This window comes from Oncorhynchus gorbuscha, unplaced genomic scaffold (assembly GCF_021184085.1).
Source record: "Oncorhynchus gorbuscha isolate QuinsamMale2020 ecotype Even-year unplaced genomic scaffold, OgorEven_v1.0 Un_scaffold_631, whole genome shotgun sequence".
Lineage (NCBI taxonomy): Eukaryota > Metazoa > Chordata > Actinopteri > Salmoniformes > Salmonidae > Oncorhynchus > Oncorhynchus gorbuscha.
In genome coordinates this window covers 323,318-341,646 of record NW_025745744.1, presented here as the reverse complement: position 1 = coordinate 341,646, position 18,329 = coordinate 323,318, and the positions used below count along the sequence as shown (strand labels likewise).

At 47.5% G+C, this 18,329-nt stretch overlaps 1 protein-coding gene across 3 annotated transcripts in view; it reads right to left on the bottom strand.

Moving 5' to 3' along the window:
* Positions 1-611: 611 nt before the first annotated feature.
* The window catches only part of LOC124019560 (probable glutamate--tRNA ligase, mitochondrial), a 30,336-nt gene continuing 12,618 nt past the window's right edge, over positions 612-18,329 (bottom strand). For 2 of the 3 annotated variants that reach the window (XM_046334925.1, XM_046334926.1), the window contains exons 8-11: positions 17,286-17,439; positions 13,460-13,590; positions 3,566-3,707; positions 612-2,058 (exon numbers count right to left, since the gene is read on the bottom strand). In XM_046334925.1, coding sequence (XP_046190881.1) covers positions 1,972-2,058; positions 3,566-3,707; positions 13,460-13,590; positions 17,286-17,439 — 514 coding nt within the window. In that variant the 3' untranslated portion in view covers positions 612-1,971. The remainder of the gene's footprint in view (positions 2,059-3,565; positions 3,708-13,459; positions 13,591-17,285; positions 17,440-18,329) is intronic. The other variant, XM_046334927.1, reaches the window with a different exon arrangement.

Below are 18,329 nucleotides of genomic sequence, written 5' to 3'. Positions count from 1 at the left end.
CACTAGACTACCTGCCGCCCCTACACTCTAACCACTAGACTACCTGTTACCCCTACACTCTAACCACTAGACTACCTGCCGCCCCTACACTCTAACCACTAGACTACCTGCCACCCCTACACTCTAACCACTAGGGTACCTGCCGACCCTACACTCTAACCACTAGGGTACCTGCCGACCCTACACTCTAACCACTAGACTACCTGCCGCCCCTACACTCTAACCACTAGACTACCTGCCGCCCCTACACTCTAACCACTAGACTACCTGCCGCCCCTACACTCTAACCACTAGGGTACCTGCCGACCCTACACTCTAACCACTAGACTACCTGCCGCCCCTACACTCTAACCACTAGACTACCTGCCGACCCTACACTCTAACCACTAGACTACCTGCCGCCCCTACACTCTAACCACTAGACTACCTGCCGCCCCTACACTCTAACCACTAGACTACCTGTTACCCCTACACTCTAACCACTAGGGTACCTGCCGACCCTACACTCTAACCACTAGGCTACCTGCTGCCCCAAAATGTACAATCAACCATCATCAATTTAATGTTGAATACATTTGGAGTTCCCACTGAAGACATAAGAGCACAGATCATTAGTAGAAACTGTTTTATTGCAAACATTTCCAGTTCAACTTGACTGAATGTCCTTTACAAGTCCAGTGTGACTGAGATCATATGCAGGCCAGGAATATTGTTAGGATCAGATAACCAGTCCTCAGTGTTGCTGTGTTAGAACCAGATAACCAGTCCTCAGTGTTGCTGTGTTAGAACCAGATAACCAGTCCTCAGTGTTGCTGTGTTAGAACCAGATAACCAGTCCTCAGTGTTGCTGTGTTAGAACCAGATAACCAGTCCTCAGTGTTGCTGTGTTAGAACCAGATAACCAGTCCTCAGTGTTGCTGTGTTAGAACCAGATAACCAGTCCTCAGTGTTGCTGTGTTAGAACCAGATAACCAGTTAGAATAATGAACCAGGGTCATATTCATTATGGCACAACGTAGCAAAACGTTTTGCGGCGGAATACGAAAATTAACGTTTTTATTATTGGACAAGTTCAAGCAGCCCCTCCCGGTTTCAGTCTGTTTTCTCTCTCGATTGGTAACACATGATTACAACCTAGTCTTCAGGTGTTGCTGCGAGAGGGAATAGGGCGCCCTTTGGGACTCATCCGGATAATAGTGCACTATAGGGTCCTGGACAACAGTAGTGCACTATAGGGTCCTGGACAACAGTAGTGCACTATAGGGCCCTGGACAACAGTAATGCACTATAGGGTCCTGGACAACAGTAGTGCACTATAGGGTCCTGGACAACAGTAGTGCACTATAGGGCCCTGGACAACAGTAGTGCACTATAGGGTCCTGGACAACAGTGGTGCACTATAGGGCCCTGGACAACAGTAGTGCACTATAGGGTCCTGGACAACAGTAGTGCACTATAGGGCCCTGGACAACAGTAGTGCACTATAGGGTCCTGGACAACAGTAGTGTACTATAGGGTCCTGGACAACAGTAGTGCACTATAGGGTCCTGGACAACAGTAGTGCACTATAGGGTCCTGGACAACAGTAATGCACTATAGGGTCCTGGACAACAGTAGTGCACTATAGGGTCCTGGACAACAGTAATGCACTATAGGGTCCTGGACAACAGTAGTGCACTATAGGGTCCTGGACAACAGTAATGCACTATAGGGTCCTGGACAACAGTAGTGCACTATAGGGTCCTGGACAACAGTAGTGCACTATAGGGTCCTGGACAACAGTAGTGCACTATAGGGTCCTGGACAACAGTAGTGCACTATAGGGTCCTGGACAACAGTAGTGCACTATAGGGTCCTGGACAACAGTAGTGCACTATAGGGTCCTGGACAACAGTAGTGCACTATAGGGTCCTGGACAACAGTAGTGCACTGTATGGGTAATAGGGTGCCCTTTGGGACTCATCACAATGTTCAGTGCTGCTGTAGAACTCTGTTGAAGCGATGTGTGATCTCACTGGGCCCCAACGATACCATCATCTCCGCTACACTGGGGCCTTGCTGCAGAGAGAGAGAGACAGACAGCGAGAGACAGAGAGAGACAGCGAGAGAGACAGCGAGAGAGACAGAGAGAGAGACAGAGAGAGAGAGAGAGACAGAGAGAGAGAGAGAGACAGAGAGAGAGACAGAGAGAGACAGAGAGAGAGACGGCGAGAGAGAGAGAGAGAGACAGCGAGAGAGAGAGAGACAGCGAGAGAGAGAGAGACAGCGAGAGAGAGAGAGACAGCGAGAGAGAGAGAGACAGAGAGAGACAGAGAGAGAGAGAGAGACAGACAGAGAGAGACAGCGAGAGACAGAGAGAGACAGACAGAGAGAGACAGACAGAGAGAGACAGACAGAGAGAGACAGACAGAGAGAGACAGCGAGAGACAGCGAGAGACAGAGAGAGACAGCGAGACAGCGAGAGACAGAGAGAGAGACAGAGAGAGAGACAGCGAGAGACAGAGAGAGAGACAGCGAGAGACAGAGAGAGAGAGAGACAGACAGAGAGAGACAGACAGAGAGAGACAGCCAGAGAGAGACAGCGAGAGACAGCCAGAGAGACAGAGAGAGACAGCGAGACAGCGAGACAGCGAGAGACAGAGAGAGAGACAGCGAGACAGCGAGAGACAGAGAGAGAGACAGCGAGAGACAGAGAGAGAGAGAGAGACAGCGAGAGACAGCGAGAGAGAGAGAGAGAGAGAGACAGATGGATGAGGAAGAAACATCCTTTTTAAGAGCTGTGACAATCATGTTGCAATCATTTGACAGGACAGCAATCAAACACAACTTCGGTTTAATTTTATCCACACTGTCATTGTGGTGCTTTCTGTTCCGCCTCCCTCTCTCCTACCTGTAGTCTGAGGGCCAGTCTCTCTCCTACCTGTAGTCTGAGGGCCAGTCTCTCTCCTACCTGTAGTCTGAGGGCCAGTCTCTCTCCTACCTGTAGTCTGAGGGCCAGTCTCTCTCCTACCTGTAGTCTGAGGGCCAGTCTCTCTCCTACCTGTAGGCCACTGAGGGCCAGTCTCTCTCCTACCTGTAGGCCACTGAGGGCCAGTCTCTCTCCTACCTGTAGGCCACTGAGGGCCAGTCTCTCTCCTACCTGTAGGCCACTGAGGGCCAGTCTCTCTCCTACCTGTAGGCCACTGAGGGCCAGTCTCTCTCCTACCTGTAGGCCACTGAGGGCCAGTCTCTCTCCTACCTGTAGTCTGAGGACCAGTCTCTCTCCAACCTGTAGGCCACTGAGGGCCAGTCTCTCTCCTACCTGTAGGCCACTGAGGGCCAGTCTCTCTCCTACCTGTAGGCCACTGAGGGCCAGTCTCTCTCCTACCTGTAGGCCACTGAGGGCCAGTCTCTCTCCTACCTGTAGGCCACTGAGGGCCAGTCTCTCTCCTACCTGTAGGCCACTGAGGGCCAGTCTCTCTCCTACCTGTAGGCCACTGAGGGCCAGTCTCTCTCCTACCTGTAGTCCGCTGAGGGCCAGTCTCTCTCCTACCTGTAGGCCACTGAGGGCCAGTCTCTCTCCTACCTGTAGTCCGCTGAGGGCCAGTCGTATAATCTTCATAACATCTCTGTATTTAGTGTTGCTGGTCTTCTTAGCCAGAGTCTTCAGTTCTACACTGAGCTGGTCGACTGTCAGTTCCTCACCTCCTTTCAGACCTTCCATCAACCTACACAGAGACGGACATGGGACACAGAGATGGACATGGGACACAGAGACGGACATGGAGACGGACATGGGACACAGAGACGGACATGGAGACGGACATGGGACACAGAGACGGACATGGGACACAGAGACGGACACAGAGACGGACACAGAGACGGACACAGAGACGGACATGGGACACAGAGATGGACATGGGACACAGAGACGGACATGGAGACGGACATGGGACACAGAGACGGACATGGGACACAGAGACGGACATGGAGACGGACATGGGACACAGAGACGGACATGGGACACAGAGACGGACACAGAGACGGACATGGGACACAGAGATGGACATGGGACACAGAGACGGACATGGAGACGGACATGGGACACAGAGACGGACATGGGACACAGAGACGGACATGGAGACGGACATGGGACACAGAGACGGACATGGGACACAGAGACGGACATGGGACACAGAGACGGACATGGGACACAGAGACGGACATGGGACACAGAGACGGACATGGAGACGGACATGGGACACGGAGACGGACATGGGACACAGAGACGGACATGGGACACAGAGACGGACATGGGACACAGAGACGGACATGGAGACGGACATGGAGACGGACATGGGACACAGAGACGGACATGGGACACAGAGACGGACATGGGACACAGAGACGGACATGGGACACAGAGACGGACATGGGACACAGAGACGGACATGGAGACGGACATGGGACACAGAGACGGACATGGGACACAGAGACGGACATGGGACACAGAGACGGACATGGAGACGGACATGGAGACGGACATGGGACACAGAGACGGACATGGGACACAGAGACGGACATGGGACACAGAGACGGACATGGGACACAGAGACGGACATGGGACACAGAGACGGACATGGGACACAGAGACGGACATGGGACACAGAGACGGACATGGGACACAGAGATGGACATGGGACACAGAGATGGACATGGGACACGGACATGGGACATGGACATGGGACACAGAGATGGACATGGGACATGGGACACAGGACACGGAGACGGACATGGGAAACGGACATGGGACACGGACATGGGACACAGAGATGGACATGGGACACGGACATGGAGACGGACATGGGACACGGACATGGGACACGGACATGGGACACGGACATGGGACACGGGACACAGAGATGGACATGGGACACGGACATGGAGACGGACATGGGACACGGACATGGGACACGGACATGGGACACGGACATGGGACACGGACATGGGACACGGAGATGGACATGGGACACGGACATGGGACACGGACATGGGACACGGACATGGGACACGGACATGGGACACGGGACACAGGACACGGGACACAGAGACGGACATGGGACACGGACATGGGACACGGGACACAGAGACGGACATGGGACACGGGACACAGAGACGGACATGGGACACGGACATGGAGACGGACATGGGACACGGACATGGGACACGGACATGGGACACGGACATGGGACACGGACATGGGACACGGACATGGGACACGGACATGGGACACAGGACACGGGACACAGAGACGGACATGGGACACGGACATGGGACACGGGACACAGAGACGGACATGGGACACGGGACACAGAGACGGACACGGGACACGGAGACGGACATGGGACACAGAGATGGACATGGGACATGGGACACGGGACACAGAGATGGACATGGGACACGGACATGGGACACGGACATGGGACACGGACATGGAGACGGGACAGGGACATGGGACACGGACATGGGACACGGGACATGGGACATGGAGACGGACATGGGACACGGGACACAGAGACGGACATGGGACACGGGACACAGAGACGGACATGGGACACGGACATGGGACACGGAGACGGACATGGGACACAGAGATGGACATGGGACACAGAGATGGACATGGGACACGGACATGGGACACGGGACACAGAGATGGACATGGGACACAGAGATGGACATGGGACATGGGACACGGGACACAGAGATGGACATGGGACACGGACATGGGACACGGGACACAGAGATGGACATGGGACACGGACATGGGACACGGACATGGGACACGGACATGGGACACGGACATGGAGACGGGACAGGGACACAGAGACGGACATGGGACATGGGACACGGACATGGGACACGGACATGGGACACGGACATGGGACATGGAGACGGACATGGGACACGGAGACGGACAAGTGACACAGGACACGGACATGGGACACGGACATGGGACACAGAGATGGACATGGGACACGGACATGGGACACGGGACACAGAGATGGACATGGGACACGGACATGGGACACGGTACAGGCCGTTAACACCAAGACCTGTTAATAGTACACGGTAGTAAACATGTTGAATCAATTAAAACATGAAAGACATAACTGACAGTCATGTCATTTTCAGAAAGGCTTTGGTTCATTAAAAAGGACACTGTCACTTAACTTCTGACAAACAAACTTGACTACATTGCCAGGGAACTAGTAGTAGTTTTAGTTAACAGTTAGTAGTAGTAGTTATGTTATGAACCAGAGTAGTCCTGTTAGTCTGTAGTAGTTATGTTATGAACCAGAGTAGTCCTGTTAGTCTGTAGTATATGAACCAGAGTAGTCCTGTTAGTCTGTAGTAGTTATGGTATGAACCAGAGTAGTCCTGTTAGTCTATAGTAGTTATGGTATGAACCAGAGTAGTCCAGTTAGTCTGTAGTAGTTATGGTATGAACCAGAGTAGTCCTGTTAGTCTATAGTAGTTATGGTATGAACCAGAGTAGTCCTGTTAGTCTACAGTAGTTATGGTATGAACCAGAGTAGTCCTGTTAGTCTATAGTAGTTATGGTATGAACCAGAGTAGTCCTGTTAGCCTGTAGTAGTTATGTTATGAACCAGAGTAGTCCTGTTAGTCTACAGTATATGAACCAGAGTAGTCCTGTTAGTCTGTAGTAGTTATGGTATGAACCAGAGTAGTCCTGTTAGTCTATAGTAGTTATGGTATGAACCAGAGTAGTCCTGTTAGTCTGTAGTAGTTATGGTATGAACCAGAGTAGTCCTGTTAGTCTGTAGTATATGAACCAGAGTAGTCCTGTTAGTCTATAGTAGTTATGGTCTGAACCAGAGTAGTCCTGTTAGTCTATAGTAGTTATGGTATGAACCAGAGTAGTCCTGTTAGTCTGTAGTAGTTATGGTATGAACCAGAGTAGTCCTGTTAGCCTGTAGTATATGAACCAGAGTAGTCCTGTTAGTCTGTAGTAGTTATGGTATGAACCAGAGTAGTCCTGTTAGTCTGTAGTAGTTATGGTATGAACCAGAGTAGTCCTGTTAGTCTATAGTAGTTATAGTATGAACCAGAGTAGTCCTGTTAGTCTGTAGTAGTTATGGTATGAACCAGAGTAGTCCTGTTAGTCTATAGTAGTTATGGTATGAACCAGAGTAGTCCTGTTAGTCTGTAGTAGTTATGGTATGAACCAGAGTAGTCCTGTTAGTCTGTAGTAGTTATGGTATGAACCAGAGTAGTCCTGTTAGTCTGTAGTATATGAACCAGAGTAGTCCTGTTAGTCTGTAGTATATGAACCAGAGTAGTCCTGTTAGCCTGTAGTAGTTATGGTATGAACCAGAGTAGTCCTGTTAGTCTGTAGTAGTTATGGTATGAACCAGAGTAGTCCTGTTAGTCTACAGTAGTTATGGTATGAACCAGAGTAGTCCTGTTAGTCTGTAGTAGTTATGGTATGAACCAGAGTAGTCCTGTTAGTCTGTAGTAGTTATGTTATGAACCAGAGTAGTCCTGTTAGTCTGTAGTATATGAACCAGAGTAGTCCTGTTAGTCTATAGTAGTTATGTTATGAACCAGGGTAGTCCTGTTAGTCTATAGTAGTTATGGTATGAACCAGAGTAGTCCTGTTAGTCTGTAGTATATGAACCAGAGTAGTCCTGTTAGTCTGTAGTATATGAACCAGAGTAGTCCTGTTAGTCTGTAGTATATGAACCAGAGTAGTCCTGTTAGTCTATAGTAGTTATGGTATGAACCAGAGTAGTCCTGTTAGTCTGTAGTAGTTATGGTATGAACCAGAGTAGTCCTGTTAGTCTGTAGTATATGAACCAGAGTAGTCCTGTTAGTCTGTAGTAGTTATGGTATGAACCAGAGTAGTCCTGTTAGTCTATAGTAGTTATGGTATGAACCAGAGTAGTCCTGTTAGTCTATAGTAGTTATGGTATGAACCAGAGTAGTCCTGTTAGTCTGTAGTAGTTATGGTATGAACCAGAGTAGTCCTGTTAGTCTGTAGTATATGAACCAGAGTAGTCCTGTTAGTCTGTAGTAGTTATGGTATGAACCAGAGTAGTCCTGTTAGTCTATAGTATATGAACCAGAGTAGTCCTGTTAGTCTATAGTAGTTATGGTATGAACCAGAGTAGTCCTGTTAGTCTGTAGTATATGAACCAGAGTAGTCCTGTTAGTCTACAGTAGTTATGGTATGAACCAGAGTAGTCCTGTTAGTCTGTAGTAGTTATGGTATGAACCAGAGTAGTCCTGTTAGTCTGTAGTAGTTATGGTATGAACCAGAGTAGTCCTGTTAGTCTGTAGTATATGAACCAGAGTAGTCCTGTTAGTCTGTAGTATATGAACCAGAGTAGTCCTGTTAGTCTATAGTAGTTATGGTATGAACCAGAGTAGTCCTGTTAGTCTGTAGTAGTTATGGTATGAACCAGAGTAGTCCTGTTAGTCTGTAGTAGTTATGGTATGAACCAGAGTAGTCCTGTTAGTCTATAGTAGTTATGGTATGAACCAGAGTAGTCCTGTTAGTCTGTAGTATATGAACCAGAGTAGTCCTGTTAGTCTATAGTAGTTATGGTATGAACCAGAGTAGTCCTGTTAGTCTGTAGTAGTTATGGTATGAACCAGAGTAGTCCTGTTAGTCTACAGTAGTTATGGTATGAACCAGAGTAGTCCTGTTAGTCTGTAGTATATGAACCAGAGTAGTCCTGTTAGTCTGTAGTATATGAACCAGAGTAGTCCTGTTAGTCTGTAGTAGTTATGTTATGAACCAGAGTAGTCCTGTTAGTCTGTAGTAGTTATGAACCAGAGTAGTCCTGTTAGTCTGTAGTAGTTATGGTATGAACCAGAGTAGTCCTGTTAGTTATGGTATGAACTGTAGTATATGAACCAGAGTAGTCCTGTTAGTCTATAGTATATGAACCAGAGTAGTCCTGTTAGTCTGTAGTAGTTATGGTATGAACCAGAGTAGTCCTGTTAGTCTGTAGTATATGAACCAGAGTAGTCCTGTTAGTCTGTAGTAGTTATGGTATGAACCAGAGTAGTCCTGTTAGTCTGTAGTATATGAACCAGAGTAGTCCTGTTAGTCTATAGTATATGAACCAGAGTAGTCCTGTTAGTCTATAGTAGTTATGGTATGAACCAGAGTAGTCCTGTTAGTCTGTAGTAGTTATGGTATGAACCAGAGTAGTCCTGTTAGTCTGTAGTAGTTATGGTATGAACCAGAGTAGTCCTGTTAGTCTGTAGTAGTTATGGTATGAACCAGAGTAGTCCTGTTAGTCTGTAGTATATGAACCAGAGTAGTCCTGTTAGTCTGTAGTAGTTATGGTATGAACCAGAGTAGTCCTGTTAGTCTGTAGTAGTTATGGTATGAACCAGAGTAGTCCTGTTAGTCTGTAGTATATGAACCAGAGTAGTCCTGTTAGTCTACAGTAGTTATGGTATGAACCAGAGTAGTCCTGTTAGTCTGTAGTAGTTATGGTATGAACCAGAGTAGTCCTGTTAGTCTGTAGTATATGAACCAGAGTAGTCCTGTTAGTCTATAGTAGTTATGGTATGAACCAGAGTAGTCCTGTTAGTCTGTAGTATATGAACCAGAGTAGTCCTGTTAGTCTGTAGTAGTTATGGTATGAACCAGAGTAGTCCTGTTAGTCTGTAGTAGTTATGGTATGAACCAGAGTAGTCCTGTTAGTCTGTAGTAGTTATGGTATGAACCAGAGTAGTCCTGTTAGTCTGTAGTAGTTATGGTATGAACCAGAGTAGTCCTGTTAGTCTATAGTAGTTATGGTATGAACCAGAGTAGTCCTGTTAGTCTGTAGTATATGAACCAGAGTAGTCCTGTTAGTCTATAGTAGTTATGGTATGAACCAGAGTAGTCCTGTTAGTCTGTAGTATATGAACCAGAGTAGTCCTGTTAGTCTGTAGTAGTTATGGTATGAACCAGAGTAGTCCTGTTAGTCTGTAGTATATGAACCAGAGTAGTCCTGTTAGTCTATAGTAGTTATGGTATGAACCAGAGTAGTCCTGTTAGTCTGTAGTATATGAACCAGAGTAGTCCTGTTAGTCTGTAGTAGTTATGGTATGAACCAGAGTAGTCCTGTTAGTCTGTAGTAGTTATGGTATGAACCAGAGTAGTCCTGTTAGTCTGTAGTATGTAGTCCTGTTATCTGTAGTATTATGAACCAGAGTAGTCCTGTTAGTCTGTAGTTATGGTATGAACCAGAGTAGTCCTGTTAGTCTGTAGTATATGAACCAGAGTAGTCCTGTTAGTCTATAGTAGTTATGAAACCAGAGTAGTCCTGTTAGTCTGTAGTAGTTATGGTATGAACCAGAGTAGTCCTGTTAGTCTGTAGTAGTTATGGTATGAACCAGAGTAGTCCTGTTAGTCTGTAGTAGTTATGGTATGAACCAGAGTAGTCCTGTTAGTCTGTAGTATATGAACCAGAGTAGTCCTGTTAGTCTGTAGTAGTTAGTCTGTAGTAGTTATGGTATGAACCAGAGTAGTCCTGTTAGTCTGTAGTAGTTATGGTATGAACCAGAGTAGTCCTGTTAGTCTATAGTAGTTATGGTATGAACCAGAGTAGTCCTGTTAGTCTACAGTAGTTATGGTATGAACCAGAGTAGTCCTGTTAGTCTGTAGTAGTTATGGTATGAACCAGAGTAGTCCTGTTAGTCTGTAGTATATGAACCAGAGTAGTCCTGTTAGTCTGTAGTAGTTATGGTATGAACCAGAGTAGTCCTGTTAGTCTGTAGTAGTTATGGTATGAACCAGAGTAGTCCTGTTAGTCTATAGTAGTTATGGTATGAACCAGAGTAGTCCTGTTAGTCTGTAGTATATGAACCAGAGTAGTCCTGTTAGTCTGTAGTATATGAACCAGAGTAGTCCTGTTAGTCTATAGTATATGAACCAGAGTAGTCCTGTTAGTCTATAGTAGTTATGGTATGAACCAGAGTAGTCCTGTTAGTCTGTAGTAGTTATGGTATGAACCAGAGTAGTCCTGTTAGTCTGTAGTATATGAACCAGAGTAGTCTGTAGTATATGAACCAGAGTAGTCCTGTTAGTCTGTAGTAGTTATGGTATGAACCAGAGTAGTCCTGTTAGTCTGTAGTAGTTATGGTATGAACCAGAGTAGTCCTGTTAGTCTGTAGTAGTTATGGTATGAACCAGAGTAGTCCTGTTAGTCTGTAGTATATGAACCAGAGTAGTCCTGTTAGTCTATAGTATATGAACCAGAGTAGTCCTGTTAGTCTGTAGTAGTTATGGTATGAACCAGAGTAGTCCTGTTAGTCTATAGTAGTTATGGTATGAACCAGAGTAGTCCTGTTAGTCTAGTAGTTATGTTATGAACCAGAGTAGTCCTGTTAGTCTATAGTATATGAACCAGAGTAGTCCTGTTAGTCTGTAGTAGTTATGTTATGAACCAGAGTAGTCCTGTTAGTCTACAGTAGTTATGTTATGAACCAGAGTAGTCCTGTTAGTCTGTAGTATATGAACCAGAGTAGTCCTGTTAGTCTGTAGTATATGAACCAGAGTAGTCCTGTTAGTCTGTAGTAGTTATGGTCTGAACCAGAGTAGTCCTGTTAGTCTATAGTAGTTATGGTATGAACCAGAGTAGTCCTGTTAGTCTGTAGTAGTTATGATATGAACCAGAGTAGTCCTGTTAGTCTGTAGTAGTTATGGTATGAACCAGAGTAGTCCTGTTAGTCTATAGTAGTTATGGTATGAACCAGAGTAGTCCTGTTAGTCTGTAGTAGTTATGGTATGAACCAGAGTAGTCCTGTTAGTCTGGAGTATATGAACCAGAGTAGTCCTGTTAGTCTGTAGTATATGAACCAGAGTAGTCCTGTTAGTCTGTAGTAGTTATGGTATGAACCAGAGTAGTCCTGTTAGTCTGGAGTATATGAACCAGAGTAGTCCTGTTAGTCTATAGTAGTTATGGTATGAACCAGAGTAGTCCTGTTAGTCTGTAGTATATGAACCAGAGTAGTCCTGTTAGTCTGTAGTATATGAACCAGAGTAGTCCTGTTAGTCTGTAGTATATGAACCAGAGTAGTCCTGTTAGTCTGTAGTAGTTATGGTATGAACCAGAGTAGTCCTGTTAGTCTGTAGTAGTTATGGTATGAACCAGAGTAGTCCTGTTAGTCTGTAGTAGTTATGGTATGAACCAGAGTAGTCCTGTTAGTCTGTAGTAGTTATGTTATGAACCAGAGTAGTCCTGTTAGTCTGTAGTAGTTATGGTATGAACCAGAGTAGTCCTGTTAGTCTGTAGTAGTTATGGTATGAACCAGAGTAGTCCTGTTAGTCTATAGTAGTTATGTTATGAACCAGAGTAGTCCTGTTAGTCTGTAGTATATGAACCAGAGTAGTCCTGTTAGTCTATAGTAGTTATGGTATGAACCAGAGTAGTCCTGTTAGTCTGTAGTATATGAACCAGAGTAGTCCTGTTAGTCTGTAGTATATGAACCAGAGTAGTCCTGTTAGTCTGTAGTATATGAACCAGAGTAGTCCTGTTAGTCTGTAGTAGTTATGGTATGAACCAGAGTAGTCCTGTTAGTCTGTAGTAGTTATGGTATGAACCAGAGTAGTCCTGTTAGTCTGTAGTAGTTATGGTATGAACCAGAGTAGTCCTGTTAGTCTGTAGTAGTTATGTTATGAACCAGAGTAGTCCTGTTAGTCTGTAGTAGTTATGGTATGAACCAGAGTAGTCCTGTTAGTCTGTAGTAGTTATGTTATGAACCAGAGTAGTCCTGTTAGTCTGTAGTAGTTATGGTATGAACCAGAGTAGTCCTGTTAGTCTGTAGTAGTTATGGTATGAACCAGAGTAGTCCTGTTAGTCTGTAGTAGTTATGTTATGAACCAGAGTAGTCCTGTTAGTCTGTAGTAGTTATGGTATGAACCAGAGTAGTCCTGTTAGTCTGTAGTAGTTATGGTATGAACCAGAGTAGTCCTGTTAGTCTGGAGTATATGAAGCAGAGTAGTCCTGTTAGTCTATAGTATATGAACCAGAGTAGTCCTGTTAGTCTATAGTAGTTATGTTATGAACCAGAGTAGTCCTGTTAGTCTGTAGTAGTTATGGTATGAACCAGAGTAGTCCTGTTAGTCTATAGTAGTTATCTTATGAACCAGAGTAGTCCTGTTAGTCTGTAGTATATGAACCAGAGTAGTCCTGTTAGTCTACAGTAGTTATGGTATGAACCAGAGTAGTCCTGTTAGTCTGTAGTAGTTATGGTATGAACCAGAGTAGTCCTGTTAGTCTGTAGTATATGAACCAGAGTAGTCCTGTTAGTCTATAGTAGTTATGTTATGAACCAGAGTAGTCATGTTAGTCTATAGTAGTTATGTTATGAACCAGAGTAGTCCTGTTAGTCTATAGTAGTTATGGTATGAACCAGAGTAGTCCTGTTAGTCTACAGTAGTTATGGTACGTACCGTATGACCAGAGTAGCGATGTGTTGTGTCTCTGAGCTGAGTGCTGCCATCTGTTGGTCAGAGAAAGAAGGTCGAACCCAAAGGTAGGAATACTCTGAGGACACCAGGTCAGACACAGAGGAGATATGACCCTGAGAGAGAGACAGACACAGAGGAGATATGACCCTGAGAGAGAGAGAGACAGACACAGAGGAGATATGACCCTGAGAGAGAGACAGACACAGAGGAGATATGACCCTGAGAGAGAGACAGACAGAGGAGATATGACCCTGAGAGAGAGACAGACAGAGGAGATATGACCCTGAGAGAGAGAGAGACAGACACAGAGGAGATATGACCCTGAGAGAGAGACAAACACAGAGGAGATATGACCCTGAGAGAGAGAGAGAGACACAGAGGAGATATGACCCTGAGAGAGAGACAGACACAGAGGAGATATGACCCTGAGAGAGAGACAGACACAGAGGAGATATGACCCTGAGACAAACACAGAGGAGATATGACCCTGAGAGAGAGAGAGAGACACAGAGGAGATATGACCCTGAGAGAGAGACAGACACAGAGGAGATATGACCCTGAGAGAGAGACAGACACAGAGGAGATATGACCCTGAGACAGACACAGAGGAGATATGACCCTGAGAGAGACAGACACAGAGGAGATATGACCCTGAGAGAGAGACAGACACAGAGGAGATATGACCCTGAGAGAGAGAGACAGACACAGAGGAGATATGACCCTGAGAGAGAGAGAGACAGACACAGAGGAGATATGACCCTGAGAGAGAGACAGACACAGAGGAGATATGACACTGAGAGAGAGAGAGACAGACACAGAGGAGATATGACCCTGAGAGAGAGACAGACACAGAGGAGATATGACCCTGAGAGAGAGAGAGACAGACACAGAGGAGATATGACCCTGAGAGGGAGACAGACAGACACAGAGGAGATATGACCCTGAGAGAGAGACAGACACAGAGGAGATATGACCCTGAGAGAGAGAGAGAGACACAGAGGAGATATGACCCTGAGAGAGAGAGAGAGACACAGAGGAGATATGACCCTGAGAGAGAGACAGACACAGAGGAGATATGACCCTGAGAGAGAGACAGACACAGAGGAGATATGACCCTGAGACAGACACAGAGGAGATATGACCCTGAGAGAGACAGACACAGAGGAGATATGACCCTGAGAGAGAGACAGACACAGAGGAGATATGACCCTGAGAGAGAGAGACAGACACAGAGGAGATATGACCCTGAGAGAGAGAGAGACAGACACAGAGGAGATATGACCCTGAGAGAGAGACAGACACAGAGGAGATATGACACTGAGAGAGAGAGAGACAGACACAGAGGAGATATGACCCTGAGAGAGAGAGAGACAGACACAGAGGAGATATGACCCTGAGAGAGAGAGAGACAGACACAGAGGAGATATGACCCTGAGAGGGAGACAGACAGACACAGAGGAGATATGACCCTGAGAGAGAGACAGACACAGAGGAGATATGACCCTGAGAGAGAGACAGACAGAGAGGAGATATGACCCTGAGAGAGACAGACACAGAGGAGATATGACCCTGAGAGAGAGACAGACACAGAGGAGATATGACCCTGAGAGAGACACAGAGGAGATATGACCCTGAGAGAGAGAGAGACAGACACAGAGGAGATATGACCCTGAGAGAGAGACAAACACAGAGGAGATATGACCCTGAGAGAGAGAGAGACAGACACAGAGGAGATATGACCCTGAGAGAGAGACAGACAGACACAGAGGTGATATGACCCTGAGAGAGAGAGACAGACAGACACAGAGGAGATATGACCCTGAGAGAGAGACAAACACAGAGGTGATATGACCCTGAGAGAGAGAGACAAACACAGAGGAGATATGACCCTGAGAGAGAGACAGACACAGAGGAGATATGACCCTGAGAGAGAGAGAGACACAGAGGAGATATGACACTGAGAGAGAGACAGACACAGAGGAGATATGACACTGAGAGAGAGACAGAGACGGACACAGAGACAGACACAGAGGAGATATGACCCTGAGAGAGAGACAGACACAGAGGAGATATGACCCTGAGAGAGAGACAGACACAGAGGAGATATGACACTGAGAGAGAGACAGAGACGGACACAGAGACAGACACAGAGGAGATATGACCCTGAGAGAGAGACAGACACAGAGGAGATATGACCCTGAGAGAGAGACAGACACAGAGGAGATATGACCCTGAGAGAGAGACAGACACAGAGGAGATATGACCCTGAGAGAGAGACAGACACAGAGACAGACAGGAGAAGGGTTGAACCCAAAGGTAGGAATAATCTGGAGCTACCAGCTCAGACAGAGAAGATATGTGAGTGAGTGAGACAGAAAGCGAGAGAGAGAGAGAGATGGTGACCTCCAGACAGACAGGCTCCACATTCTGCACTGGGCTGTGATATTCTCAAACTGGGAAAGTTGGAAGGCCAGAGGGATGAAGGGATCGTTTTTCAGCGGGTGCGAAGACCGACACAACAGCTGATGCCGCGTTACCTTGGTTACATCCAGTTACCTTGCACGCTGGGGTAGAACCCGTGTGATGAGGTCATAGTTACCTTACACAGGTGTAGAACCCCTCTGATGAGGTCATAGTTACCTTGGGCAGGTGTAGAACCCCTGTGATGAGGTCACCCACAGGTGTGAACCCCTGATGAGGTCATAGTTACCTTGCACAGGTGTAGAACCCCTGTGATGACATAGTTACCTTGCACAGGTGTAGAACCCCTCTGATGAGGTCATAGTTACCTTGCGGAGGAGTAGAACCCCTGTGATGAGGTCATAGTTACCTTGGGCAGGTGTAGAACCCCTGTGATGAGGTCATAGGTACCTTGCGCAGGTGTAGAACCCCTCTGATGAGGTCATAGTTACCTTGCGCAGGAGTAGAACCCCTGTGATGAGGTCATAGTTACCTTGCGCAGGAGTAGAACCCCTGTGATGAGGTCATAGTTACCTTGGGCAGGTGTAGAACCCGTGTGATGAGGTCATAGTTACCTTGCGCAGGTGTAGAACCTCTGATGAGGTCATAGTTACCTTGCGCAGGTGTAGAACCCCTCTGATGAGGTCATAGTTACCTTGCGCAGGTGTAGAACCCCCTCTGATGAGGTCATAGTTACCTTGCGCAGGTGTAGAACCTCTGTGATGAGGTCATAGTTACCTTGCGCAGGTGTAGAACCCCTGTGATGAGGTCATAGTTACCTTGCGCAGGAGTAGAACCCCTGTGATGAGGTCATAGTTACCTTGGGCAGGTGTAGAACCCGTGTGATGAGGTCATAGTTACCTTGCGCAGGTGTAGAACCTCTGATGAGGTCATAGTTACCTTGCGCAGGTGTAGAACCCCTCTGATGAGGTCATAGTTACCTTGCGCAGGTGTAGAACCCCCTCTGATGAGGTCATAGTTACCTTGCGCAGGTGTAGAACCTCTGTGATGAGGTCATAGTTACCTTGCGCAGGTGTAGAACCTCTGTGATGAGGTCAGTTACCTTGCGCAGGAGTAGAACCCCTGTGATGAGGTCATAGTTACCTTGCACAGGTGTAGAACCCGTGTGATGAGGTCATAGTTACCTTGCGCAGGTGTAGAACCTCTGATGAGGTCATAGTTACCTTGCGCAGGTGTAGAACCCCTGTGATGAGGTCATAGTTACCTTGCGCAGGAGTAGAACCCCTCTGATGAGGTCATAGTTACCTTGCGCAGGTGTAGAACCCCTCTGATGAGGTCATAGTTACCTTGGGCAGGAGTAGAACCCCTGTGATGAGGTCATAGTTACCTTGCGCAGGTGTAGAACCCGTGTGATGTAATCTGGTTGCAGAACATCCTGATCCTGGACTTGTGTTCCGTACACTTCCTGGATCCGCCCCTGCAGATCCCTCACCAGCCAATCGCGTTGCACCGCGTCATCTATACGCTGCTGCAGGTGGATCCTGGGAGAACACAGAGTGGATTATTACTGAGATTACTAAGGACTGGTCTAGAGTCAGTTGTTAAGATAAGGGTGGTTTAGGAGAAGAATTGATAAATCTGATCCTAGACCATTATCTGCTAGACCCAGGGGTGGGCGATGCCAGTCAGGACCCAGGGGCCTGATTGGGGTCCCACCGTCTCTCCATCTGACTAATCAAACTGCATTCTAAACTGAAGATCATGACGAGGTGATTATTGGAGTCATTTATCATGACTGAATGGGGGCAGGTCAGCAGACACAATATACAGGCAGAAATACACAGTGCAACAGCACCACCTGTAGCCTGGGTAACAATCTCTTAACTAACGTTCCCCTCCCTGTGCTCCACTCCCTGTGCTCCACTCCCTGTACTCCACTCCCTGTACTCCACTCCCTGCGCTCCACTCCCTGTGCTCCACTCCACTCCCTGCGCTCCACTCCCTGTGCTCCACTCCACTCCCTGCGCTCCACTCCCTGCACTCCACTCCCTGTACTCCACTCCCTGTACTCCACTCCCTGTACTCCACTCCCTGTACTCCACTCCCTGTGCTCCACTCCCTGCGCTCCACTCCCTGTGCTCCACTCCCTGTGCTCCACTCCCTGTGCTCCACTCCCTGTACTCCACTCCCTGTGCTCCACTCCCTGCGCTCCACTCCTGCGCTCCACTCCCTGCGCTCCACTCCCTGTGCTCCACTCCACTCCCTGCGCTCCACTCCACTCCCTGCGCTCCACTCCCTGCGCTCCACTCCCTGCACTCCACTCCACTCCCTGCGCTCCACTCCCTGCGCTCCGCTCCGCTCCCTGCGCTCCGCTCCCTGCGCCCCGCTCCACTCCCTGCGCCCCGCTCCACTCCCTGTGCTCCACTCCCTG